Source organism: Muntiacus reevesi, chromosome 6, assembly GCF_963930625.1.
Source record: "Muntiacus reevesi chromosome 6, mMunRee1.1, whole genome shotgun sequence".
In the NCBI taxonomy this organism is placed as follows: domain Eukaryota; kingdom Metazoa; phylum Chordata; class Mammalia; order Artiodactyla; family Cervidae; genus Muntiacus; species Muntiacus reevesi.
Genome location: NC_089254.1, coordinates 53,691,208 through 53,713,647, shown reverse-complemented (window position 1 = coordinate 53,713,647; position 22,440 = coordinate 53,691,208). Strand labels below are relative to the sequence as shown.

At 38.2% G+C, this 22,440-nt stretch overlaps 1 protein-coding gene across 2 annotated transcripts in view; it reads right to left on the bottom strand.

The window, feature by feature from the left end:
* DOCK4 (dedicator of cytokinesis 4) overlaps window positions 1-22,440 on the bottom strand; it is a 468,861-nt gene that overhangs the window by 53,389 nt on the left and 393,032 nt on the right. For both annotated transcript variants that reach the window (XM_065939085.1, XM_065939086.1), the window contains exons 31-35: window positions 15,177-15,325; window positions 13,350-13,435; window positions 8,020-8,115; window positions 7,136-7,196; window positions 2,883-2,976 (exon numbers count right to left, since the gene is read on the bottom strand). In XM_065939085.1, coding sequence (XP_065795157.1) covers window positions 2,883-2,976; window positions 7,136-7,196; window positions 8,020-8,115; window positions 13,350-13,435; window positions 15,177-15,325 — 486 coding nt within the window. The remainder of the gene's footprint in view (window positions 1-2,882; window positions 2,977-7,135; window positions 7,197-8,019; window positions 8,116-13,349; window positions 13,436-15,176; window positions 15,326-22,440) is intronic.

The following is a 22,440-nucleotide window of genomic DNA, read 5'->3' as shown; positions in this document are numbered from 1 at the left end:
GACAAAGTTTTTTCTCAAAGGATCAGACAGTCAAAAATTTAGGCTTGTAGGACACACAGTCTTTGTTGCAACTACTCAACTACGCCATTTGAGTGCTGCAGCAACCATACACAGTATGTAATTAAGTGGGTGTGGCTGGAGTTTTAATAAAACATTCTTTAAAAAATCAAATGATGGGGCTGCAGGTTGAAGTTTACTGATCCCTGCTCTAGTGAATAACTCGGGATAGTTAAGAAGCAGTCCAAGAGAGAGACGATGAAGGCCTGATTGAGGCAGTGAAACTGGAAACAATAAGAAAGGATATGGCTTTCATTTTTAGGAAGCAGAACCAATAGCACCTCATGAATGAGAGGTATCAAAGGTATCATAAAGGCCTCCAGTCTGAGTCAAGAACTGGGAACTTTTAACTTTTAAGCAATGCTCTTAATTGATATAGTGGAACCGTAGCTAGAGGCATGCTTAAATCCTGGGAACATGAGCATCACTTGAGAAAGCATTCCTTTACTCTTTCAAAGCTGGGGGAGGAACCAAGATTCAGGAGTTCCTTGGAAGAACAGCGTGCCAAAAGACTAAGATTTGTAATTTCTAAATCCAGTTAAAGGGTTCTCATTCTGGTTAAGATGTGGTATGCACATTTTAGTGTATTTTTCTCACTGATTCAACTAAAAGCCCAAGACAGAATATATAAAGCAACTATTAGAGAATTCTGAAAAGGAAACGAGAAGGTAGACAGAACAGGAAAATCAATACTCAAAGGAGGATGACAGAGTGGTGAGCTCCTGGTTTTTACCTTTTTGCCTTTTATATCTCCAGGCTTAGCCTTCCCTGTTTCTTGTAGCTTCGAATGGAAAACAGACAGAAAAAGCTCCTCTAGTCAGAGAACTGGGAAAAGGACCTTCTGTGTGATGGAGTAATTTGTGTTCCTCTGGTCCACCCTGAGACCCAGGAACAAAGCTGCAAACCCGCACTGTGACATGAGGGGCAGTCACAGTGGCAGCTTCCATCCTGCTATTTTCTTTCACTGCCTTTCCCCTACCAGGGAGGCCGACTATACATAGTAGATCAAGTGTGGAGGATCAAGTCTTGGCTCTGAGTACTTGGCTCTGATTAAGTGAGAGTATTGGGAAAAGGAGCCCTTGGGAGATGCTAAGAGGGAGAAAGATCAGAGGGAGCAAGGAGATGGAGAAAGGAATTTTCAAATTATGTGTATGACTTCCTGGGCTCACCCTTAAGCTGTACAAGTATAGAATGAATCAGAATCAACATAACAAAGCTTTTGATAAATGAACTATGGTATAGATAACTGTCCTTGTCCCAGGCTCTCCCCAGGGGGCACACAAGCAGGAAAGACCACGGAAGTGCAGCAAAGGCTTTGAAAACTAAATCGACCTTTAAAAGGTAACTCAGGACTTTAAGTCTGAACTTAGCTGGATTGATTTTTTGAAGATTTTAACAAAACCCAGAATCTCACAGTATTCAAAATGTCTGGGATACAATCCAAAATTACTTGACATTCAGAGAACCAGGAAAACTAAATAAATCTCAGAGGGAAAAAGCAATTAACAGATGCCAACTCTAAGATGATTCAGTTGTTGAAATTATAGGCAAATACTATGAAACAGCTATTATAACCGTGCTACTTGAAGTAAAAGCGAACACTTGTGAAATGAAGAGAAAAATACAAATTTTTGCAAAGCCATTGAAGCTATTAAAGATAACTAAATAAACTTGTAGACAAATAATAAAAAATTAAAAAAAATAAAACTTCACTGGAAGGGCTCCGTAGTTGAATGGAAATGATAAAGAAGAGCCAATGAACTTGAAAATGGATAAATGGAAATTATCCAATCTGAAAAACAGAAAGAATAAAAAAATTGAACCCCCCCCACAAAACAGCACCCCAGGAAATTATAGAACAATACCAAATGGTCTAACATCCATAAAACTGGAGTCCCAAAACAGAGAATCAGTGTAGAAAATATATTTGAAGAAACAATGCCTGAACATTTCCCAAATTTGGTGAAAGAAATGTTTAGAGATCCAAGAGGCTCAGCAAACCCAACCAAGATAGACTTAAAAAAAAAAACCATGCTGACATATATATCATAATTAAAGTGCTGAAAACCAGAGTCTTAAAGGCAACCAGAGAAAATTACACATTACATACAGGGGAACAATTTAAATGACTACAGCTCTCATCAAAAACAATGGAGGCCAAAAGAAAATAAAAGTTTTAAAGTACTGATAAAAAGACACTGTCCAACTGTATCCAGCAAACATTTCCTTCAGGGATAAAGGTAAAATAAAGATGAAGGACAACTAAGAATTCTTCACTACTAGATATATTCTAAAAGAAATGCTATAACAAGTTCTGGAGGTTGAATGAAAATGTTAAGAGGAAAACTGAGAATTTCATGAGTGAAGAAAGAGCAACAGGAATGGTAAATATCTGAGTAAATATAATAGATAATTTTTATCCTCTTAAATTCTTTAAAATAGGTATGACTTAAAAATTATGACACTATCCAATGGAATTTTTCAATGTACATACATATATGCTTATGACTATTACAATGTACAGTGGGGAGGTTGTAAAGTTCCTATATTTAACTTGAAGGGGTGAAATACTAACTCTAAACAGACTGTGAAAAGCTAGGTGTGTATTTTATAAACCACTCAAAAGCAACCCCAAAACCAACTCCTAAAAAATTATGTAAATAGATATAGTAAAGAAAAAACATATATATATTCCAGTTCTAAATTCCAATTTTAAAAGGAGAAATGGTTGAGTCTTCAGCTCTAATTTAAAAAACAGAGGAATTATGTTTAATAAAACAGTGACCAGTCCACTTCCCCCAACTCAAGTCAGAAGACACAATTACCTGTGAAATTCTGTGCTTTGAGGTGCAGATCATAGAGTTTGTGGATGTAGCGTATATACATCTCTTCCTTGTTCAGTTCAGTCTTATAGAAGTTCTAAGAGAAAAACAAGAGTATAAGTATGGATAATTTTTCAACAGTTAGGTTGGCAGGTATCTACCCTTTACTCTGCTTGAGGTTTCATGTCTTGAACCAAGAAAACAGACAAATTTTTCTATATAAATGTCTTACAAAATTAAGTAAGGGACACAGTCATTCATATATATATATATATATATTTTTTTTTTTTTAATTTTTGACATTTCTTTCATTTTATTTTGGCTGTGCAACATGGCATGTGGAATCTTAGTCCCCTGACTAAGGATAGAACCCTCACTCCCTGCATTGTTAGTGCAGTCTTAACCTTTGGACTGCCAGTCAAGTGCAAAAGACATATCTTTAATTCAACACTGTCTGTATTAAAAATTACCTATCAATATCTGGATAGGCTGGTAACTCCTGGGGGGATGTTATTACCACTGATTCACATTTCTTTTGTTACTTTCTATTGTTTTTTGGTTAAGTTTAACTGCCAATGAACTACTCTAAAAATCAACTAAAATATTAAATACATGTTAAGATATTAACCTATTTATTACATTTGATCACTGATAGTCAAAGGATAATTTCTTTCACCTTAAAATTATTTTATGGTGAATTAAAGGTTTCCAGTTTATGACTACAACATAAAGGGATTTGTAAGAGATTTATTTCAAATTATCGCTACAAGGGCATGCTTACTGGGAATATTTGGTTTATGAAAACAAAGTATCTGGATCTTATTTAAACTTCTCTAAAATGTTTAACATTCATCATCAAAAACTCAACTTTGACTTAACTGAACACATTATGTTGTCATTTTAAATGTTTACATTACAGGTCGCCACATCTATTTCTTTATCAATATCAATTTTCTAATATAGGAAGTATGTTAGTCCTCACTGAACTTTGTAAACATAGGAGCAAAAGTGTAAGAAGTTGGAATTCAGCAAAAGCGTGATGCTGTGAGGCTCTGTATAAGGCTCCTTCAGCAAGCAGATCACTGCAGATATTATGAAATCTCTGCTTACAGTCATCTGAACCACTATCATTACTATTGCTATTATTTTGACAGATGCTACTTGGTGTGGAGAATGAAAAATGAATAGTGATGGGGAGACAAATCTGTTGACTTGAAGGAGTAACAGGTTTTTCTAGGGGGAAAGGCCAGGAATTTTAAACATTTCTAAAGTTGATTAGCTAGAGAGGGCTTTGGTTATGGACCAAACTAGCCAGTGTGGCTGCTTAACTGTGCTTGGGCTTGAAGCCTGAGGGCACCCTGTCAATGTAGTTTGTGGCCACTACCCAATAGGGATCCATTCTTCAACATGAGGACTCATCTAACTTCAAGAAGCTGACATGTGGTTGAACGCATCATAGAAAAATATTTCCTCCAATTTATACCATTATCCTTTCCCCTTCCTCTTGTGTCCTGTAGATCTTGGGTGGCACTAATCTTGGGTGGCTTGCCAGGTGGCACTAATCGTAAAGAACCCAGTTGCCAATGCGGGAGACATAATAGACCTGGGCTCAATTCTTGGGTTGGAAAGATCTCCGAGGAGGGCACAGCACCCTACTCCAACATTCCTGCCTGGAGAATCCCATGGACAGGAGCCTGGTAGGCTACAGTTTCCTGTAGATCTTAGCATTCTTTAAAAAGTTAAGTAAACAGTGCTCTTCACCTCTCTCTTATTATAACCAAAATCATTTTAATTAGCAAGAATTATTGTACCATAAACATAAATCTAACCACTCAATAGCAGACCTTTACATTATTAAACAATGTTTTGTTTTGCTTTTTCCCAATAACTTTCTGGTAAGAAGCAGATTTCTTTGGGAACAAAATAACTGATCATTCTGTAAATGAATAATAGTTCTTTAAAGAAAAAAAAGAAAGAAAAGATATCTCCAGTCAGTAGACGAGTCTCTTTCATGTATGTCTGGCAAAACTAGTGACAGAAAGAACAAAACAATAATTAATTTCCTAGTTTTAGTCATGTCAAAGATTACACATTTTTAGCAGTCTAATGCTACCGTTTAACTCAGAGCTTGTAGAGAAAGTCAGAGTTCTTCTGAAGACAATCTGGAATTGATCTTTCCAAAGAGTTAAGAAAAATCTCCAGGAGGAAGTGAGTGATTAAAGAGAAGCATATTGCAGCTAGAAAACATCAGAAAACTTTCCATATGGAGTATAAGCTAAAAAGATCAGCTTCAGAGCTATATATTCGGTCCTTTAATAATAAGTATTCCTGTGCAGTTGAAATTAAAACAGTGTTCAAAATGTTAGCATTTCCTATAAGGACTATTCTTGGTCAGTGCAAAACTAACAAGATAGATTCTTTGTCTCATGTGAACACTGATGGGGGCCACAGATTTTACTGTTTCTGGCTCATTTCTCCTGGGAAACTAGAGCGAACACATGTAGGTCAAGAGTATTCAGTCTTTCATCCGAGGAAATGATATCTTCTGTTTATACCAGTTGAGGAAATGGACCCAGAGTCTACACTTAAGAGTGTACCTCCCAAGGTCACAGAGGGTGCTGTGAAAGCAGATGGAGACAATGGAAGACGATTCCTTCGGGAAAAGGTAAAGGCTTTCCTTTGAGGTTATTTATGAGATTTCAGGCTTGGAGCTGGGGAAGAGCCAGGATTAAAGAGACAGGCTGAGAAAACCTGAAGACGACAGAGCACTTGGCTTCTTTCCTCAAATATTGACGTACAAGCAGAGACACGGAAGGAGATCAGGCTGAGGACCTTGACCACGGCCAAAGGCTGGCAAACAATGGGGACAGCACAGAAAGGAAATTTAGAAGTGGGAATGACTCTGCTCAAGGTTAGACATTAAGTGCTAAGAGGAGAGGTAATGGGCTGACCCCATGAGCTTGGCCTGATGGCCTGCAGGTTACTATTGGGTCTGATGATAAAAATTATGGAAGAAACTGCATAACAAGAGGTGGCCTGACAAAGGATATTCAGGTCTCACTATTTTTAGCACCTGGTATCAGAGGTGGGATGTAACAATTAAATGCAAAAATGAGGAGGAAGTGGTGGGTGTGGTTAAAAAAAGAAGGATAAAGTCATATATTCAGTGATGAACAGTACAGCGAGAAAAGAAATAAAGGAAAAAGATAGTCCTAAGAAAGTAAAAATTCTGAGCTCTGAAGAGAGACTGTGAGGGGAATAAACAAAACAAAACAAAAAAATCTGAAATCAATGAGCTAAGACAAGACAGAATCAGATTGGGGAAAAAACAAAACTTTAAGGTGCAGGCAAATAGTGAACAAAAAGGCATTTTTTTTTTGAGTAAGAGACTCGTGGATCAGAGTAAGAGCTAGAATTGTTTGTGCAAATACTTAGGGTAGATGATGAGGTGTGTCTATTCTGTGAAATAAGAAAAAGAAACCATGATATACACAAATTTAGAACCAGAAACAGAGTATTCTTGTATTTTAAATCTGATCAGTGTAAATTATTGAAAGCATCAATTTCTCCTACACCAAAATTTGAATAAGGAATGTAAACGTATAGTCCTTCTTTTGCTCTGTAGTGAGAATACCATTCTATTTGATAATTAGTTATGAGAACTTTCAGGATAAATTTTGTGTCCCTAGAACTGTTCTGCTGTAGCCTTTATCCTTATGATATTGATTTTTATTTTCAAAAATTTGTTGTTTGGACGATAAACTATATGGTTATCCCAGTTATAGTCCAAACCTTAACCACAGATGGCTTTAATTTGCAAAGATGCTATAGAGTGAAAATATATGTGTTAAACAGGAAACTGTCATTTGTTCAGAAAGGAACATTAATATTTATTAAAATCTAGAATGAATATAAGCAGGGTAGAAAGGAACTGTTTACACAGAAGTGAAAAGACCTTTTCCCAGGGACATCATCCTTTTTCCTAGGAGAGCAACAAAGGACTCCAGAGCAGAAAATCGATACAACAGGGAGAAGCTGGCATCACCCTGGGATCTTACAGTGGGTACTTTCTGCAACACTGGGGAGCTGAGAATTCTCTAGCATTTAATTCAAACTAAAGCAAAGAACACTTCTAAACTCTTCTAAGAAACACTCAGATAAAGACACACTGTGGCAGAAAAACAAACAAAACATAGTATTTCTGAGAAAAAGCAAACATTAGAATGCAAGGTGGAAAAGGGAAGTCATTGACTAACCAGGAGGCTCACGGTGCAGCCAATCTTTTTGCCATCTACCTCGCCCATTTTCATGCAGTCCCTGAAAACAAGAAGCAAGAGTCAGAACTCAGAACTTCCTTCCTAAGGGCAAACACAGTTTGTTCTTCTAGGGGAAAAAAGGAAACTGTCAGAGACTAGAGGCTATTTGCAAGTTGCTGTTTGGATCAAGGAGGCCAGAGCCCCAAGAGGCTTGGGGTTTGGGGGGAGGGCGGTCAGACCCTCCCTGAGCACCAGTGTGGCTGTAGATTTCACTTCCAGGTGGGCTGTGCCCTCTCTCAACAGAGAGTGGGCTAAGGAAGAGGGGGAGTGAGGGGATGTTATGACACACCTTTTACTGGGCTGAAAAGGAGCCGGTCAGCCTGGCCATCAGCAGTAACAATGAAGCTTTTTTTCTTAAAATAACATGCATTTAAGTGGGATGACCTGCTTCAACAGTTTAGATCACTTCAAAATTTAAAAATCATGTCTCTGAAAGGTAACGGTGTGAGTTTCATTCCCTCTCTCCTTCTATAAGAAAGCAGCATGGTTATACAATTCTCTGTTACAACACCGTCACACTAAGATGAATGGGTCTATTGATTCTAATGGGTGAGTTTCAAAAACAGCAACAAAGGATTTCCTTAATAACAGGACTCTCTCAATTTACTAAAACTTTAAAAGAACTGCCGTAAACCCCAGAACAAAACATTAAAAAAGGAAAAACAAAGAGGAAACTGAGCTAGCTAGTTAAAAGTCCACTATTTTACTGCACAAGGTTCCATGGTCTGATTATCAGTTCTTTGAGTGCTTAACTCAAGTGCAACTGTATTCTGACTCTTCGACTTCCTAACTGGAGCGCAGTGTATCTGGGAAACAGGGCTTACCTGTAATCTAACAACCTCTCCATCAGCCGAGTTACAGTGGCGATTAAGGAAACGCCACTTTCTCTCCATGTTTCCCGCTCAATTTTCTTTAGTAGACTGGAAAAGAAAGAACCCAGGGCATTTTCAACATTTATTTTTATCAGTCACCATGACAACCATTTTACTTTCATCAGTACCTTAAATGCCTTAGCAACCACCGCAACATCTCACAAGTACCACGATGCAAACAATGTCTTACCTAGGATAGGGACCAAAGAGTGGAATTCTAATCCAGGAAGCATTGACAAAGCAAATTGATTTTCAGATTATCCAAGTCATCAAATACAAACACATGCATATAAATCATACTTTCAAAATATGCAAGCACCTCAGAGCTCAAAGACATTGTTTCTTAGCTTCTCTCTTCCACTAATATTAGAGGCTTATACCTCCCCGCAGCAAACAACACTGAGAAAAGCAAAAACAGGAGTGCCTCAAAGTTTACTTTTAAGTAAGATCTTGCTTTAGTCACCCAAAAATGTTTTCCTACCTCTCAGTGGAATGCATCTTCATCCAGGCAATTTTACTGCAATGCAACTGCTACAGGAAAATCCTTGTACAGACGGTATGACGTTTTGCGTTTTTTCCTTTCACTTAACATTTGCCCACTCAATACATATTGTACTATCTGTGCACTCACTCAACAGTTTCATTCATTTTGCCATTAATCACCGAGGATTTTCTATGCGGTTGTTACAGCAGATTGATGACAAGTACCGAACCACATCTCTCCTCCTACATTTTCCCCCTAATCTTAAGCACCTTGGAGAAGAGGCACTGCTATGTAAACACAAAACCATCACAATCATAATAATTAGGGTCTCTTTTTACTCTCACTCCCACCTCTCGGCAAATTAACCATATACTTGGCAAAACCCCTTTAAGACTGAACTTTCCCCAAAAGAAGAAAAGAACATAGGCATGACAACATGAGGATACTCTGTCCTCCTAAATTTAATGATGATTATTTCTAAAATCTGGTTTCCCTCTTATCCTGGATTCAGGAATAACAGAGAGAGAAGACATTTTTTAACTATTTACTTTTTTCACAAGTACCATCTCAGTCTAGCCTGTATTGTGCTTAGTAGGAAAAAAAAGGCTATTTTGTCAAAGCTTTTTTCTTTTTTTGGTCTTTGGCTATGTTCTCTCCCAATTGTCCCTCCTGCTCCCCCCACCTTCTTCCTGCCATTGCCCTTCCAGTGCCCGGTCTTCTGTCCTGGCTCCTCATCTGGTGCCTAGGCATCCCTGATCATTTGTTTTTCTGGCTTATTCTGAACTGCTTCCTAAACTAAGGAGGGGGAGGAAGGGAGAGGTAACACATGAAGGAATGGAGCTTGACCTGACTAATCCCCCAGGGAAAAGTCTCCTAGTTTGTTCTAAATGTGTTTTCTTTAAAAAAAAAAAAAAAAAAAGGAAAAAACCCTCTGAAAAGCACCTGTTTCAAGCTTAAATGCCAAACTGATATTGAACCAAGTACGCAAATGAAACTCTGCCTGCCAAAGAAAGGCAGGATGATGGAGAATTCTTCCCAAGCGACAGCCCACACCTCATATACTTTAGAGGCTGAAAAACAAAGAACTCAAGTTAAGTAATAATTCTAAAAATAAGTGGGAGACTTCTTTTATAGGCATGAGCTTCACTAACTTGCACAGCCCCTGGATGCAGTCAGAAATCAGAGCTACAGAATCCTCTTGCGAAAAGAGGCACAGCTCTGCAGAGCCTGCTGCCTTGACTAACCTGAGACTCAAATTAGCAGGACCAAGCCTAGAACCTGGTTCATCTGCTTTCTTGGCCAGGATTACTCCTTCTGTGGGAAAGCTGGCCCTTCAAGCTTACCTGATACACCCGGACAAGGAGAGGCTATCAGACAAGAAGAGTCTTTCTAGGTAACTTGGGTGACACTGGTCTATAATTTGGTCTATAATCATGCCAATGTGCCCATGCTGAGTACACAGGGAACTCATCTAGTAACAGTGAAAGTTTTCTATTTTTTTTTTTTGAGGCAATAAGATGATAAATGGTTGCTACATAAACTAATGCGCTAACTTTACATACACGTCACAAGAGCATAAATGATGCATCATTTCTTTATAACTTTTAAAAACCATTTTAAAAAACTGAACTACAGTTAATTTACAATGTTGTTAGTTTCAAGGGTACAGCAAAATGATTCAGATACATATATATACAAATATATCTCCCTTTTTTTCTTTTCTATTATAGATTATTACAAGATATTGAATATAGCTCTCTGTGCTATACAATAGGTCCTTGCTGTTGATATATAGAAGTTCGTCTGTGTCAATCCCAAACTCCTAATTTATCTCCCCACTACTCGCTTCCTGGCTCCAAGGTGATTTTTTATTACTAATGATAGGCAATTGGCTGCCATGACAATGAGGAGCCACATAAATAACATCCTGCAGGACTATACACTTGCTCATTAGGCTTTTCCCCTCTGATGGGATGAAGGGTGCAGAATTTGACCCTCGCTCTACCTCTCTCTGTATCTTAACAGGACTGTGTGGAGACCAACGCTTTATATACATAGGTAGCTCAGATGGTAAAGCGTCTGCCTGCAATGTAGGAGACCTGGGTTCGATCCCTGGGTCAGGAAGATCCCCTGGAGAAGGGAATGGCAACCCACTCCAGTATTCTTGCCTGGAGAATGCCAAGGACAGAGGAGCCTGGTGGGCTGCAGTCTATGGGGTCACAGAGTTGGACACAACTGAGCAACTTTCACTTCATTTCTTCACTTCAAATACGAACACACACACACACACACACACACACACAGCTCTATGAAAGTATTTGGAGCCTTACTGAATTATTCAGAGCAACACACAATAAAACACAGTGGAGGACTGAGGTGAGGTTACATCTTCTGGAAATCCCCTTCGTGACCCCCGAGACTGTCAGTACCCTCACTGTGCGCCCCAACAGCCAGCCACTGATGCACCCTCAGCCTCAGAAGACCAGCAAGCACAAGGAGATGCTCAATTAATGAAGCTGAAGGAGTCAACGAAGTGGATGCAGGGAAGCAGAATTTCATTCTGATACCTTATTCTGCATATCTCATGGGCAGCGATGATCCACAATTTCAGCATTATCAAAACCAATATATCCTGACCTTCATTATTTCAAAAAGATGCAGTGTGGAAAAATGAGGATAACATGAGGATCAGGGAAAGACGAGTTCTTAGGAAGGACTGTACTTTATAAATTGATAGTTCCATTCTAAGGAGGCTATTTTGGCAAGTATATATCGCATTTTCAGGAAGCAGTGAGCTACTTTCAGCTTCTGACCGAATTTTAAGAAGTTTTAGACATGAATTACAGAGAAAAAATGAAAATCTGTACCACAATGGCACATGTTCCCAATTCATAATGTGTGCAATGACACAGTGTGATTACCCTAATTCTTTGTGATTTCTATTGCCAAAAAAGCATTTTATTGTTTCCTGAAATATAGTTGGATTTTCCCTTTCTTTTCTGAGCCCAGATAGTAATGACATTTAATTATCACTTTAGATTTTATTTATTCTCAATATGCTGATCATAAAAGTATGAGAAATATTTATAGTAAGATTTCTAGTGATATGCTAGAAAATCAAGAAAAGAATAAAAATTTCCAGTGAATGAATCAGGGACCTTAAAATAGTCCTAATTATAGAGGCTTAATATTTTAATTATTGGTTTGATTTTAATGTCAAGGTACATCTTCTATTTCAAAGCCATATTTACACACAAGCAGTCCAAATTGCATGCTATCAGGCCTTTATTAAAGTAGATAAGAGGCACTACAGAACTATGTGAGTGCTTATTAATCTTGTGAGTTTATTATAAATAATTAATCACAAATCTCAAGAGATTCATTTCACCAAGTGCTTTCTCATTTTAGTTCTTTGTTCAAACCAAAGACTAGTAACGGAATTGAGAGTGGTTTTCAAAAGTAATTTATTATACTGGATGAGGTTTTAATCAGAATTCTTGCTAAACTCCAGCTGTCATGAAAGACAGATGCTTTGTACAGTAGAATGAACAAAGGCTTGGTGAATAATTATTAAAAGTTCCAGTTTAATTACAGTATCAGAAGAAAATGCCATTGTTCAGGATTCAGTACAAAGAATGTATTTTATCACGTACCACCACCACAAGAGATCTGTATACCCTTTCTTGGCTTTTCCCTTTAACATAATTTTCTTAAAAGCGTCAAGAATGACTTTAAATCAGGCAAGTTGAAATCTATCAACCATTAGTAACACTTTTCAACCCTATATATTAATATATCTGCTGCTCTAAATTTATGATCATAAATGAATTACAGAGTTTTCTATCTGGCTATCAGTGCTAAAGCAGTAGTATTTAGTTTTAGATTTACTTGGTTGTAACTACAAGCAAAAGCATATTTTGTAATAGAAAAATATATTGCTAAATTGTTTCTGCACTTCTGAAAGAACTGCAAACATTTCCCAAGCACAATGAGCTGGTTCTTCCTTCAAAAAGAAACACTTCATAAGTATAAAAGGTTAGACAACAACTAAGATCCTTAGAAAGCTGTAGAGAAAACAAGTGCTAGAATTAAAATCCTTAAGCTCTGGAACCTTCTTATGTACTGTCTGTGGCCATTTTACGCAGTGAATGACTACTCAGTACAAGCACTTCATCCTGGGACAGTGATCACAGTCTTACCTTAGTAAGGACAATTTCAAGTCTCCTTAAAATACTCCATTACTTCTTTATCCTCCTTACAAATCCTAATCACAGAATCTACTAGAAATTATTTGCTTCTGTGATATTCTAGCAAGGAACATTTAGGAAGCAATTAATAATGCTGAATGAGCAATAAGCATTGCTGAATTAAAGCAAGCACTGAAGAACAGATGCAAACTAGGTTAATTTTCCTAACAGCAAATCAGCCAAGGACATCTTGGAAAGCATTGCACACAAACACAACAGTCGCACCACTATTTTGTTTTCCTCTCCCACTATCTACCCAATTGAAAATCATTATCTTGCAGCCCCAATTTTAAAATTGTTAGTCATGAAAAGAGTGAGATTTGTTATATAACACTTGTAACCTGTCCTAATCAGAGATTAATACAAGGAGATATGTCTAATCATCAGCATAATAAGATCCATTCACCAGAGTTAGGCAATGATCCTTTATTTCACACTTCACAAAGACAAAGCACTCTGGGGAGACCCAAGCTATCTTTGCAGCTCTCAGCTGCTTAACACTGACACCCAAATCCCCCAACAAGAATCAACTGGAGATACACGTTACTCACATACTGTTGAAGAGCTCACGGTAGGTTTCATCGCCTTTGCCTTCGGACATCAGGCTGTCCAGTTTGTCAATGAGCTTGGCTTCCACCTAAAACAGACCCAAATGTTACTCTCTTTCTTTCCTTCTCACAAGGAGGATTTTCTAGGCACATGGAAACATATTTATTTCTGCAAGGGAAAAAGCCACAGTAAATTTTGTGAATTTATCAGCTGTGGTTAACCGGAGACACCCCCTTGGAATTCTAGGGGGCCAATTTAGATGCAGGAACATGACTTCAAACTCCCGGTGAGGTAGAGTGTGCTGCCGCGAAAGACTTCTATTTGTTGATTCAAACACAAATGCCTGCAGCCCAGCTTAAATGTTTGAATTCTTTTTTTAGGAGCTGTAAAAACTGGCAAGGCTTTTTTGTTTTTTTCAAATCGTGATATATATATATATATACACACACACACACACATACATATATATAAGAACATCAGCAAACCATATCCACAAACATTCAGTTAAATCTTTGATGTGTTTTGTATCTATTTTCTTTCTCAAAACAGTTTGAGGTTGCACTAAATCTTTGCTGAAGTTGAGAATTTGTCCTAACCATGTACAGATGGTAGATCCACAGACATATTCTAAGTCAGCAATCGGCAGCATGAGACAGAAAGGACATATTTCCTGAAAACTGTAGTCAAAACATTTATATTTTCAAGAACATAAATCCTTTAGGACTTCAGTGTCAGGAAAGCAGAAATAAATATCCCTTCATCTCTCAGAGACAGTAGAGGGGACAGGAAAGGAAGAGTTTCTGCAAGGCCAGAGAGTTAACAACTAGGGGTATGGAGGGATATCTGACTTTGTCAGAGGACTGAGCACTATTATTTTCTTTGAATCAAATTTCAATAAATGGGTAAAGAGATAAGGGAAGAAAAGTGTGTTTTCCCCAATATAATTTTTAAATAGGCTTTCATTCACGTATTGACTCTCCTGACAATAAATGAAGGTCTTGATACAGATGAAATGTCATGCTTTTGGCAATGGGAGGGTTCTATGTATGCATTCAGCTTGTTCACACAGTTGACCATCATGTCTAAGACTTGAGAAGGGCTCACAGGGAGAAGCAGAAAGCTTCCTTCACGCAGCAGAGTGCACATAGGTGAGTGCCATGACTGTGTGAACAGCTGGCCTGCTGTCTCCAATAGGAGTGACTTGCCCTGGCAAAGGCAGTTGATTTCTGCTATGAGATCTGGTTTTGGAATAAGAACAAGTGTCTTTCCAAAACTGGAGCCTGTGACAAGGAGATCCTGTATCAAAGAGAAATGATAAGCTCATGCTCATCTTCTTGGAATTTTCTTTACAACAATTTTGACTGCTTTTCCCTTTAAATTAATTCTCAGCACTTCAAGCAAAGAGCAATAAAACATACTGTGCATCAAATGCGCAAAGCTAAGCCATTCACCAAACACAATGTGCAGACCACTGAGAGGTCAGCAATTTTAGGAATCATTAACCTTCTGATTCCTCTGTGCTGTGTCCAGCTGGGAGCAAATAAAGTTTCTGCTCGTTCTTAAACACAGACCTCGGGAATCACAGGATTTTTTTTTTTTTTTTTTTTTTAGCTGAAAGGTAATGAAATTTTTTTTTCAGGGCTTCTCAGAGATTCAGGGAGACAGTCCCCGGAAGGTGTCCAAGGCTATGTATTCAGCTTGGAAGTAAGCAGCCTAGGTTGAAATCTGGTTCAGAGCTCATTCCTCGACTCGGAGCATCTCTGAGCCACCGCCCTCAACTCTGAGAGAACTGAGACTCTTCTGACTGCTCCGAGAGCACATCCACCTACCTGTTTAAAATTGCCACTCCGCCTCTGCTCCCAGTCCATCATATCGTGGAAAATAGGAATCATGACATTGCGGAGATCTGGCTGGGGTATCAAGGTTACTTCCAGGAAGGGGCCGATCAGGGCAGGGATGAAATGGAGCTTGTGCTCTCCTAAAATGAATGAAATATTTACCTTTCTGTAGATTTAGTTTTAATAAGATTTCAGAAAATCATTATTATATGACTTGTTTAAAACTACTGTCACAAGAACACGATCGATTATAGTTGTCTCAAGCAAGAAAATATTTCTCTAAGCAGCTATATAAACAGTAGATTTCCATGTGTTAGTATTTCTGAATCATTTTTAATTAAAGAAAAAAAACCTAGGGATTTACCTTTTCACAGTTTAAAAAAAGCCATAAGATACAATAAACATTATATAAATCATCAGGAATTCGTTATGTATACTACTGCACTTCACATATTAAAATTCTTATGCAATCATTAAAAATGAGGTTGAAGAATAACACAGATAAGTTTCTCAATATAATTAACTGTAAAAGCAGAGGACCACACAATACACAAAGGTACATCTTTCATTTAAAAAGAATATATATATGATAGTCTAAAAGGTTATATCCCTAATAGCAACCACATTGGTTATCTCTGGGTGATAATATTACTGGTGACTTTTATATATGAAAAAGGTGGTTCCTATCTGCATTATGTAATTTGTCTTCCTTCTTTACATAATAAACATAACAGCCTAAGTAGCATATAAACATTGGCCCAAACAACAACAAACAGAACAATTTTCTGAAAAGACTACAATGCAATAATAGTGAATTCAAAACGGTATTTAGCAAGTCCTGAAAAGTATACTGTTGATAATTCAGAGCAAAGGAAAGTGGAGGGTGGGGTGGACACAGATGATATTGTCTAGCAGATATGTGTTGAGTTCAGTCTATTATCCTAGTCATCTATGTTAAATCTCAGAGAATTTCTATTTTTATAATAAAAAAACTGCACATTATAGAAAATGTACAATGTACATTTCATGTACGCACATTACATGCACAACTTTTTGCATCATGGACAAAAGCATATGATCCTGGGAGGCTGAGCAGAAGAGAGCTGGCTTCATGAAAAAGGATCATTTCCCTCCTATTAATTTTTCCATCTTTGATCTTTTTTAGTAAGTGTTGAATACACACAAAATCTTGCTGTTCAGACTTACTTGCCAATTTTGGAGTTAAATATCTTCACATTAATTATCATTTTCTCTATTTTGTTTCTGTAGCAGAAGGCATGAAGGTGAACACAGACTTGGACAGACATAAATCCAGGATGCAAACATACAGTTTAAATTTGTATTGACTTTAGAGGGATTTTTAAAGGAAGGAGAAAATGAAGAAGAGAATTTGGAAAGAAAAGAAAAATGATGGATGGGCAAACCCAAGTAGGTGTTGTTAAGTCACTGTTTTTTGTGACTGCAAACACCTTGGGATATTTCTGACGTCTTCAGAAAGTGGCTCTCATCCTTTGTATTCAATATGGGATGATAACAGGACACAAGTGTCGGGCCCCTCTGTATCTGAAAGTTCCGGTACTTCAGTGACGCCACATGGTCCTTTCCTCTTTTTCTCATGTTTCATTGAAAGTAACTTCGTAGTTTGTTATCATCTCTAAATTACTTATATATCAAGGCATCCATTACATGTGAGGAGGAAACATGGTTTGTAATTCTTTTTGCCTTCCTAACTTTATTCTTGACCTGGGGAATATTTTATCTTTTCCAAGGGACTACTTAGTTTTCCTCTTCAGAGCAAGAACACTTCCCTCTTATTCATCAAAAGAAATGTCCTTATTAATCTGCCCTTGTATATTTTCCTCCAAAAGAATGAATAATTTTAAGACCAACAAACTCACTGTGGCAGAATATAAAAAAACATCGATTCACGGTCTTCTCCCTGCATTTTCCCCATTCTCCCAACATACACATTTAGAGCAGGTAACTAGCAGCCATCATTTGCAATTCCTTTCTGTAGTTATTTTTGTCAGGGCAGAATGCAGAGCAACCTGAACTCAATCACTCTTCCTGTCATTTGCAAAAGTCTAAACCCACTCACTGCTTCTTCAAGGTGTTCTGGCAAGTGAGGGGAAGAAAGAGAAAAGAGGAAAGGAGATTTCTGCAGAGATGAAGGCTGGCAAGTCTGGAGATCAGCCAGCCTTACTCTTATCTCTGACCCTGCCCCAGGAGATGGCTGCAGGGCTTCAGAGTCCAGCCACAGATGCTCTGCTTCCGCAGAGCCATGGGCTGAAGGGACTCTGTACACAGAACAACAACCTGGCATGTGACTAATAACCCAGAGGACCTTTCTGCTTCCTGGCATGTGACTAATAACCAAAAGGACCTTTCTGCTTCCTTGACACTGTGTAAGACACCAATCCTTTGCACAGTTTTGGGGTGTGCATGGGGTGAGGGGGATGAGTGAAGCAACAGATACAGAATAAAATGAAAACTCCTGCCAGCCAGATAGTCCTCCTACAGCTGCTATGGTGGAATGATATTCAGAACTGCTCCATTACAGAATTTTTACTTTTAATCTTCCCTGAGCCTGGCATCCTTTGACCTCCTAGCAAAGAACATCATTAGCATGCACTTAGTTTATTTACCACTATTTCTTTGAGCATCCATGAATCTTTTTAAAAACTCTCTTCCATTTATAGGCATTTTACAACATGAATTTCTCTTAAAATTTTCTTACTTTGAAAAATCTCAAATGTACACAAAATTACAAAGAACAGTAAGATAAATCCCCACATCCCTATCATCTAGCTTCAAAAATTATCAACATTTTTTCCCCTAATTTTGTTTCACTTATCAACCCAACTATTTTGTCACTGAGAAATTTTAAACCAAGTCAGAGACATCATAACATTCCACTTGTATAAACATCAGTAAACATCTTTCACAGGCAGGTCATTTTATAAATATAGGATCACAACACCTTTATCACATCTTTAAAAAAGGCAGAGAGTAATTCTTCAAATTAATCTAAAACCAGTCTATATTACAAATTTCCAGATTGTCTTAAAATATGTCATTTATAGTTGACTTCTTTCAATCACAATCCAAACAAAATACATACAGTATTTTGAAGCCTGATTTTCTATGACAGTAAAGAAACCATGTTGTTGTTTAGTCGCTAAGCTGTGTCCAACTCTTTTGTGACCCTATGAACTGTAGCCTGCTAGGCTCCTTTGTCTATGGGATTTCTCAGGCAAGAATACTGGAGTCATTTCCTAGGACTTCCCTGATAGCTCAGTTGGTAGAGAATATGCCTGCAATGCAGGAGACACTGGTTCAATTTCTGGTTTGGGAAGATCCGCTGGAGAAGGGATAGGCTACCCACTCCAGTATTCCTGGGCTTCCCTTGTGGCTCAGCTGGTAAAGAATCCACCTGCAATGCAGGAGACCTGGGTTCCATCCCTGGAAAGGAAAGGCTACCCACTCCAGTATTCTGGCCTGGAGAATTCCATGGACCAGAGTCGCAGAGTCAGACACGACTGAGTGACTTTCACTTTCACCTTCTCCAGGGGTTCTTCCTGACCCAGGGACTGAATCTGTGTCTTCTGCATTGGCAGGCATGTTCTTTGCCGCTGAGCCACCAGGGAAGCCATACCCACATTTAAACTATTGTGCAGACTGTATGAGGCTAGCCTTCTTTACGGAGAACACACTTTGGAAACAAAGAATCTGTGCAACCGTACGAGTTTTCCACCACAGAAAATTTTACTCTTACCCAATCCGCAAAGCAAAATCTTGAACTATGTATAGCAGCAGGAAAATAAACTTCACTTAGATTATTTCTTCTTAAATCACAGATTTAGTATACTTTTCCCATCTCTAATTGTCAGCCACATGGTCTTGTTTTGAAGTATTTAGGGCACCTGCTAGTTGGGCTGCTGGAGTTGTGTATTTATGCACACATAGCAGTCTGTTAGGGAAGTATTGATTTTCCTACAGCAGTTATAAGACGCTGTGTTTGCAAATGTGGAAGAGGAGCCCACTTTATATTTAGTAAGGATGTTAGTTCAACTAAAAATAGAAAGAAAAAACTTAACCTTGCAGCATGATGAATGGCAAAGGTGGAACACAGCAGTGGAGAATCACCTCTTTCTTTGTAGACTTCTCTTCCAAGTATAGGTACAAATAAATAAATTTGAGGGGATTTCATGCTTTACTCACTTTCATTTTTAATGGAGGTAACACTGGTTTATAACATCATATAAATTTCATGTGTACATTATATTTTGACTTCTGTATACACTACAGCATGCTCATTACCAAAAATTTAGTTTTCATCCATCATCGAACGGTTGACCCCTTGACTTATTTCACCCTTTTCTACCTCCCTTCAGAGGCCAGACAGAAGAAGCAAGACCTACAGCCCCATGCCCTCCAGAATGAAAACAACAATCACAGAAAGTTAACCAAAATGATCATATGGATCACAGCTTTGTGTAACTCCATGGAGCTATGAGCCATGCAGGTCCACCCAAGACAGACAGGTCATGGTGGAGAGTTCTGACAAAATGTGGTCCATTGGAGAAGGGAATGGCAAATCACTCACGTATTCTTGTTTCAAGAACTCCATGAACAGTATGAAAAGGCAAAATGATATGATACTAGAGGATGAGCCCTCCAGATCAGTAGATGTCCAATACGCTACTGGGGAAGAGTGGAGAAATAGCTTTAGAAAGAACGAAAAGGCTGGGACAAAGTGGAAATGATGCTCAGCTGTGGATGTTTCTGGTGGTGAAAGTAAAGTCCAATGCTGTAAAGAATAGTATTGGATAGGAACCTGAAATGTTAGGCCCATGAATCAAGGTAAACAGGACATGGTCAAGCAGGAGATGGTAGTTTAGGAATCAGTGAACTAAAATGGATGGGAATGAGTGAATTTAATTCAGATGACCATAATATCTTCTAGTGGGCAAGAATCCCTTAGAAAAGGAGTAGCCCTCATAGTCAACATAAGAGTAGAAAATTCAGTACTTGGGAGCAATCTCAAAAAAGACAAAATAATCTTAGTTCATTTCCAAGGCAAACATCACAGTAACCCAAGTCTATGCTCCAACTACTAATGCCAAAGAAGCTGAAGTTGAATAGTTATATGAAGACCTAAGATCTTCTATAACACAAAAAAGAGACGTTCTTTTTAATCACAGGGGACTCAAATGCAAAAGGAGGAAGTAAAGAGATGTCTGGAGTAACAGGCAGGTTTGACCTTGGAGTACAAAATGAAGCAGGGCAAAGGTTAACAGAGGTTGCCAAGAGAACACGCTGGTCATAGCAAATATCCTTTTTCAACAACACAAGAGATGACGCTACACATGGACATCATCAGATGGTCAATACGGAAATCAGACTGATTACATTCTTTGCAGCTGAAGATGGAGAAGCTCTCTACAGTCAAAAACAAGACCTGAAGCTGACTGTGGCTCAGGTCATGAGCTCCTTATTGCCAAATGCAGGCTTAAATTGAAGTAGGGAAACCCACTAGGCCATTCAGGTATGACCTAAATCAAATCCCTTATGACTTTACAGTGAGTTGACAAAGATTCAAGAGATTAGATCTGGTAGACAAAGTGCCTGAAGAACTACAGACAGAGGTTAGTAATACTGTATAGGAGGCGGTGACCAAAAGCATCCCAAAGGAAAAGAATTGCAAGAAGGCAAAATAGTTGTTTGAAGAGATCTTATAAATAGCTGAGAAAAGAAGAGAAGTGAAAGGCAAAGGAGAAAAGGAAAGATATACACAACTGAATGCAGAGTTCCAGAGAATAGCAAGGAGGGATAAGAAACCCTTCCTAAGTGAACAATGGAAGTAGAGGAAAACAATAGAATGGGAAAGACTAGAGAATTGTTCAAGAAAATTGGAGATACCAAGGGAATATTTCATGCAAGGATGGGCACAATAAAGGACAGAAATGGCAAGGACCTAACAGAAGCAGAAGAAATTAAGAAGTGGTAAGAATACACAGAAGAACTGTACATAAAGGTCTTAATGACCTGGATAACCATGAAGGTGTGGTCATTTACCTAGAGCCAGATATCCTGGAGTATGAAGTCAAGTGGACCTTAGGAAGCATTACTAAGAAATGAACTAGTGGAGATGATGAAATTCCAGCTGAACTATTTCAAATCCTAAAAGATGATGCTGTGAAAGTGCTGCACTCAATATATCAGCAAATTTGGAAAACTCAGCAGGGGCCACAGGACTGGAAAAGGTCAATTTTCACTACAATCCCAAAGGGCAATGCCAAAGAATATTCAAACTACTGTACAATTGCACTCCTTTCACATGCTGGTAAGGTAATGTTCAAAATCCTTAAAGCTAGACTTCAGCAGTACATGAACAAAGAACTTCCAGATGTACAAGCTGGATTTAGAAAAGGCAGAGGAACCAGAGATCAAATTGCCAACATCCATTGGATCATAAACATAGCAGAAAATTCTAGAAAAACATCTACTTATGCTTCATTGACTATGGTAAAGCCTTTGACTTTGTGATTACAACAAACTGTGGAAAATTCTTAAAGAGATGGGAATACCAGAACACTTTACCTGCCTCCTTAGAAATCTGTATGCAGGTCAAGAAGCAACAGTTAGAATCAGACATGGAACAATGGACTGGTTCAAAACTGGGAAAGGAGTACATCAAGGCTATATATTATTACTGTGCTTATTTAACTTACAGACAGAGTACATCAGGCAAAATGCCAGGGTGGTTGAAGCACAAGCTGGAATTAAGATTGCCGAGAAAAATATAAAAAACCTCACATATGCAGATGATAGCACTTTAATGGCAGAAAGTGAAGAGGAACTAAAGAGCCTCTTGATGAGGGTGAAAGAGGAGAGTGAAATGCTGGCTTAAAACTCAACATTCAAAAAACTAAGATCATGGCATCCAGGCCCATCACTTCATGGCAAATATTAATAGAAGGGGGAAAAGAGGAAGCAGTAACAGACTTTATTTTTTTGGGCTCCAGAATCACTGCAGATGGTGATTGCAGCCATGAAATTAAAAGACGCTTGCTCCTTGGAGAAAAGTTATGATAAAACTAGATAGCATATTAAAAAGCAGAGACATCACTTTGCCAACAGAGGTCTATATAGTCAAAGCTATCATTTTTCAAGTTATTACGTATGGATGTGAGAGTTGGAACATAAAGAAGGCTGAGTGCTGAAGAATTGATGCTTTCAAACTGTGATGCTG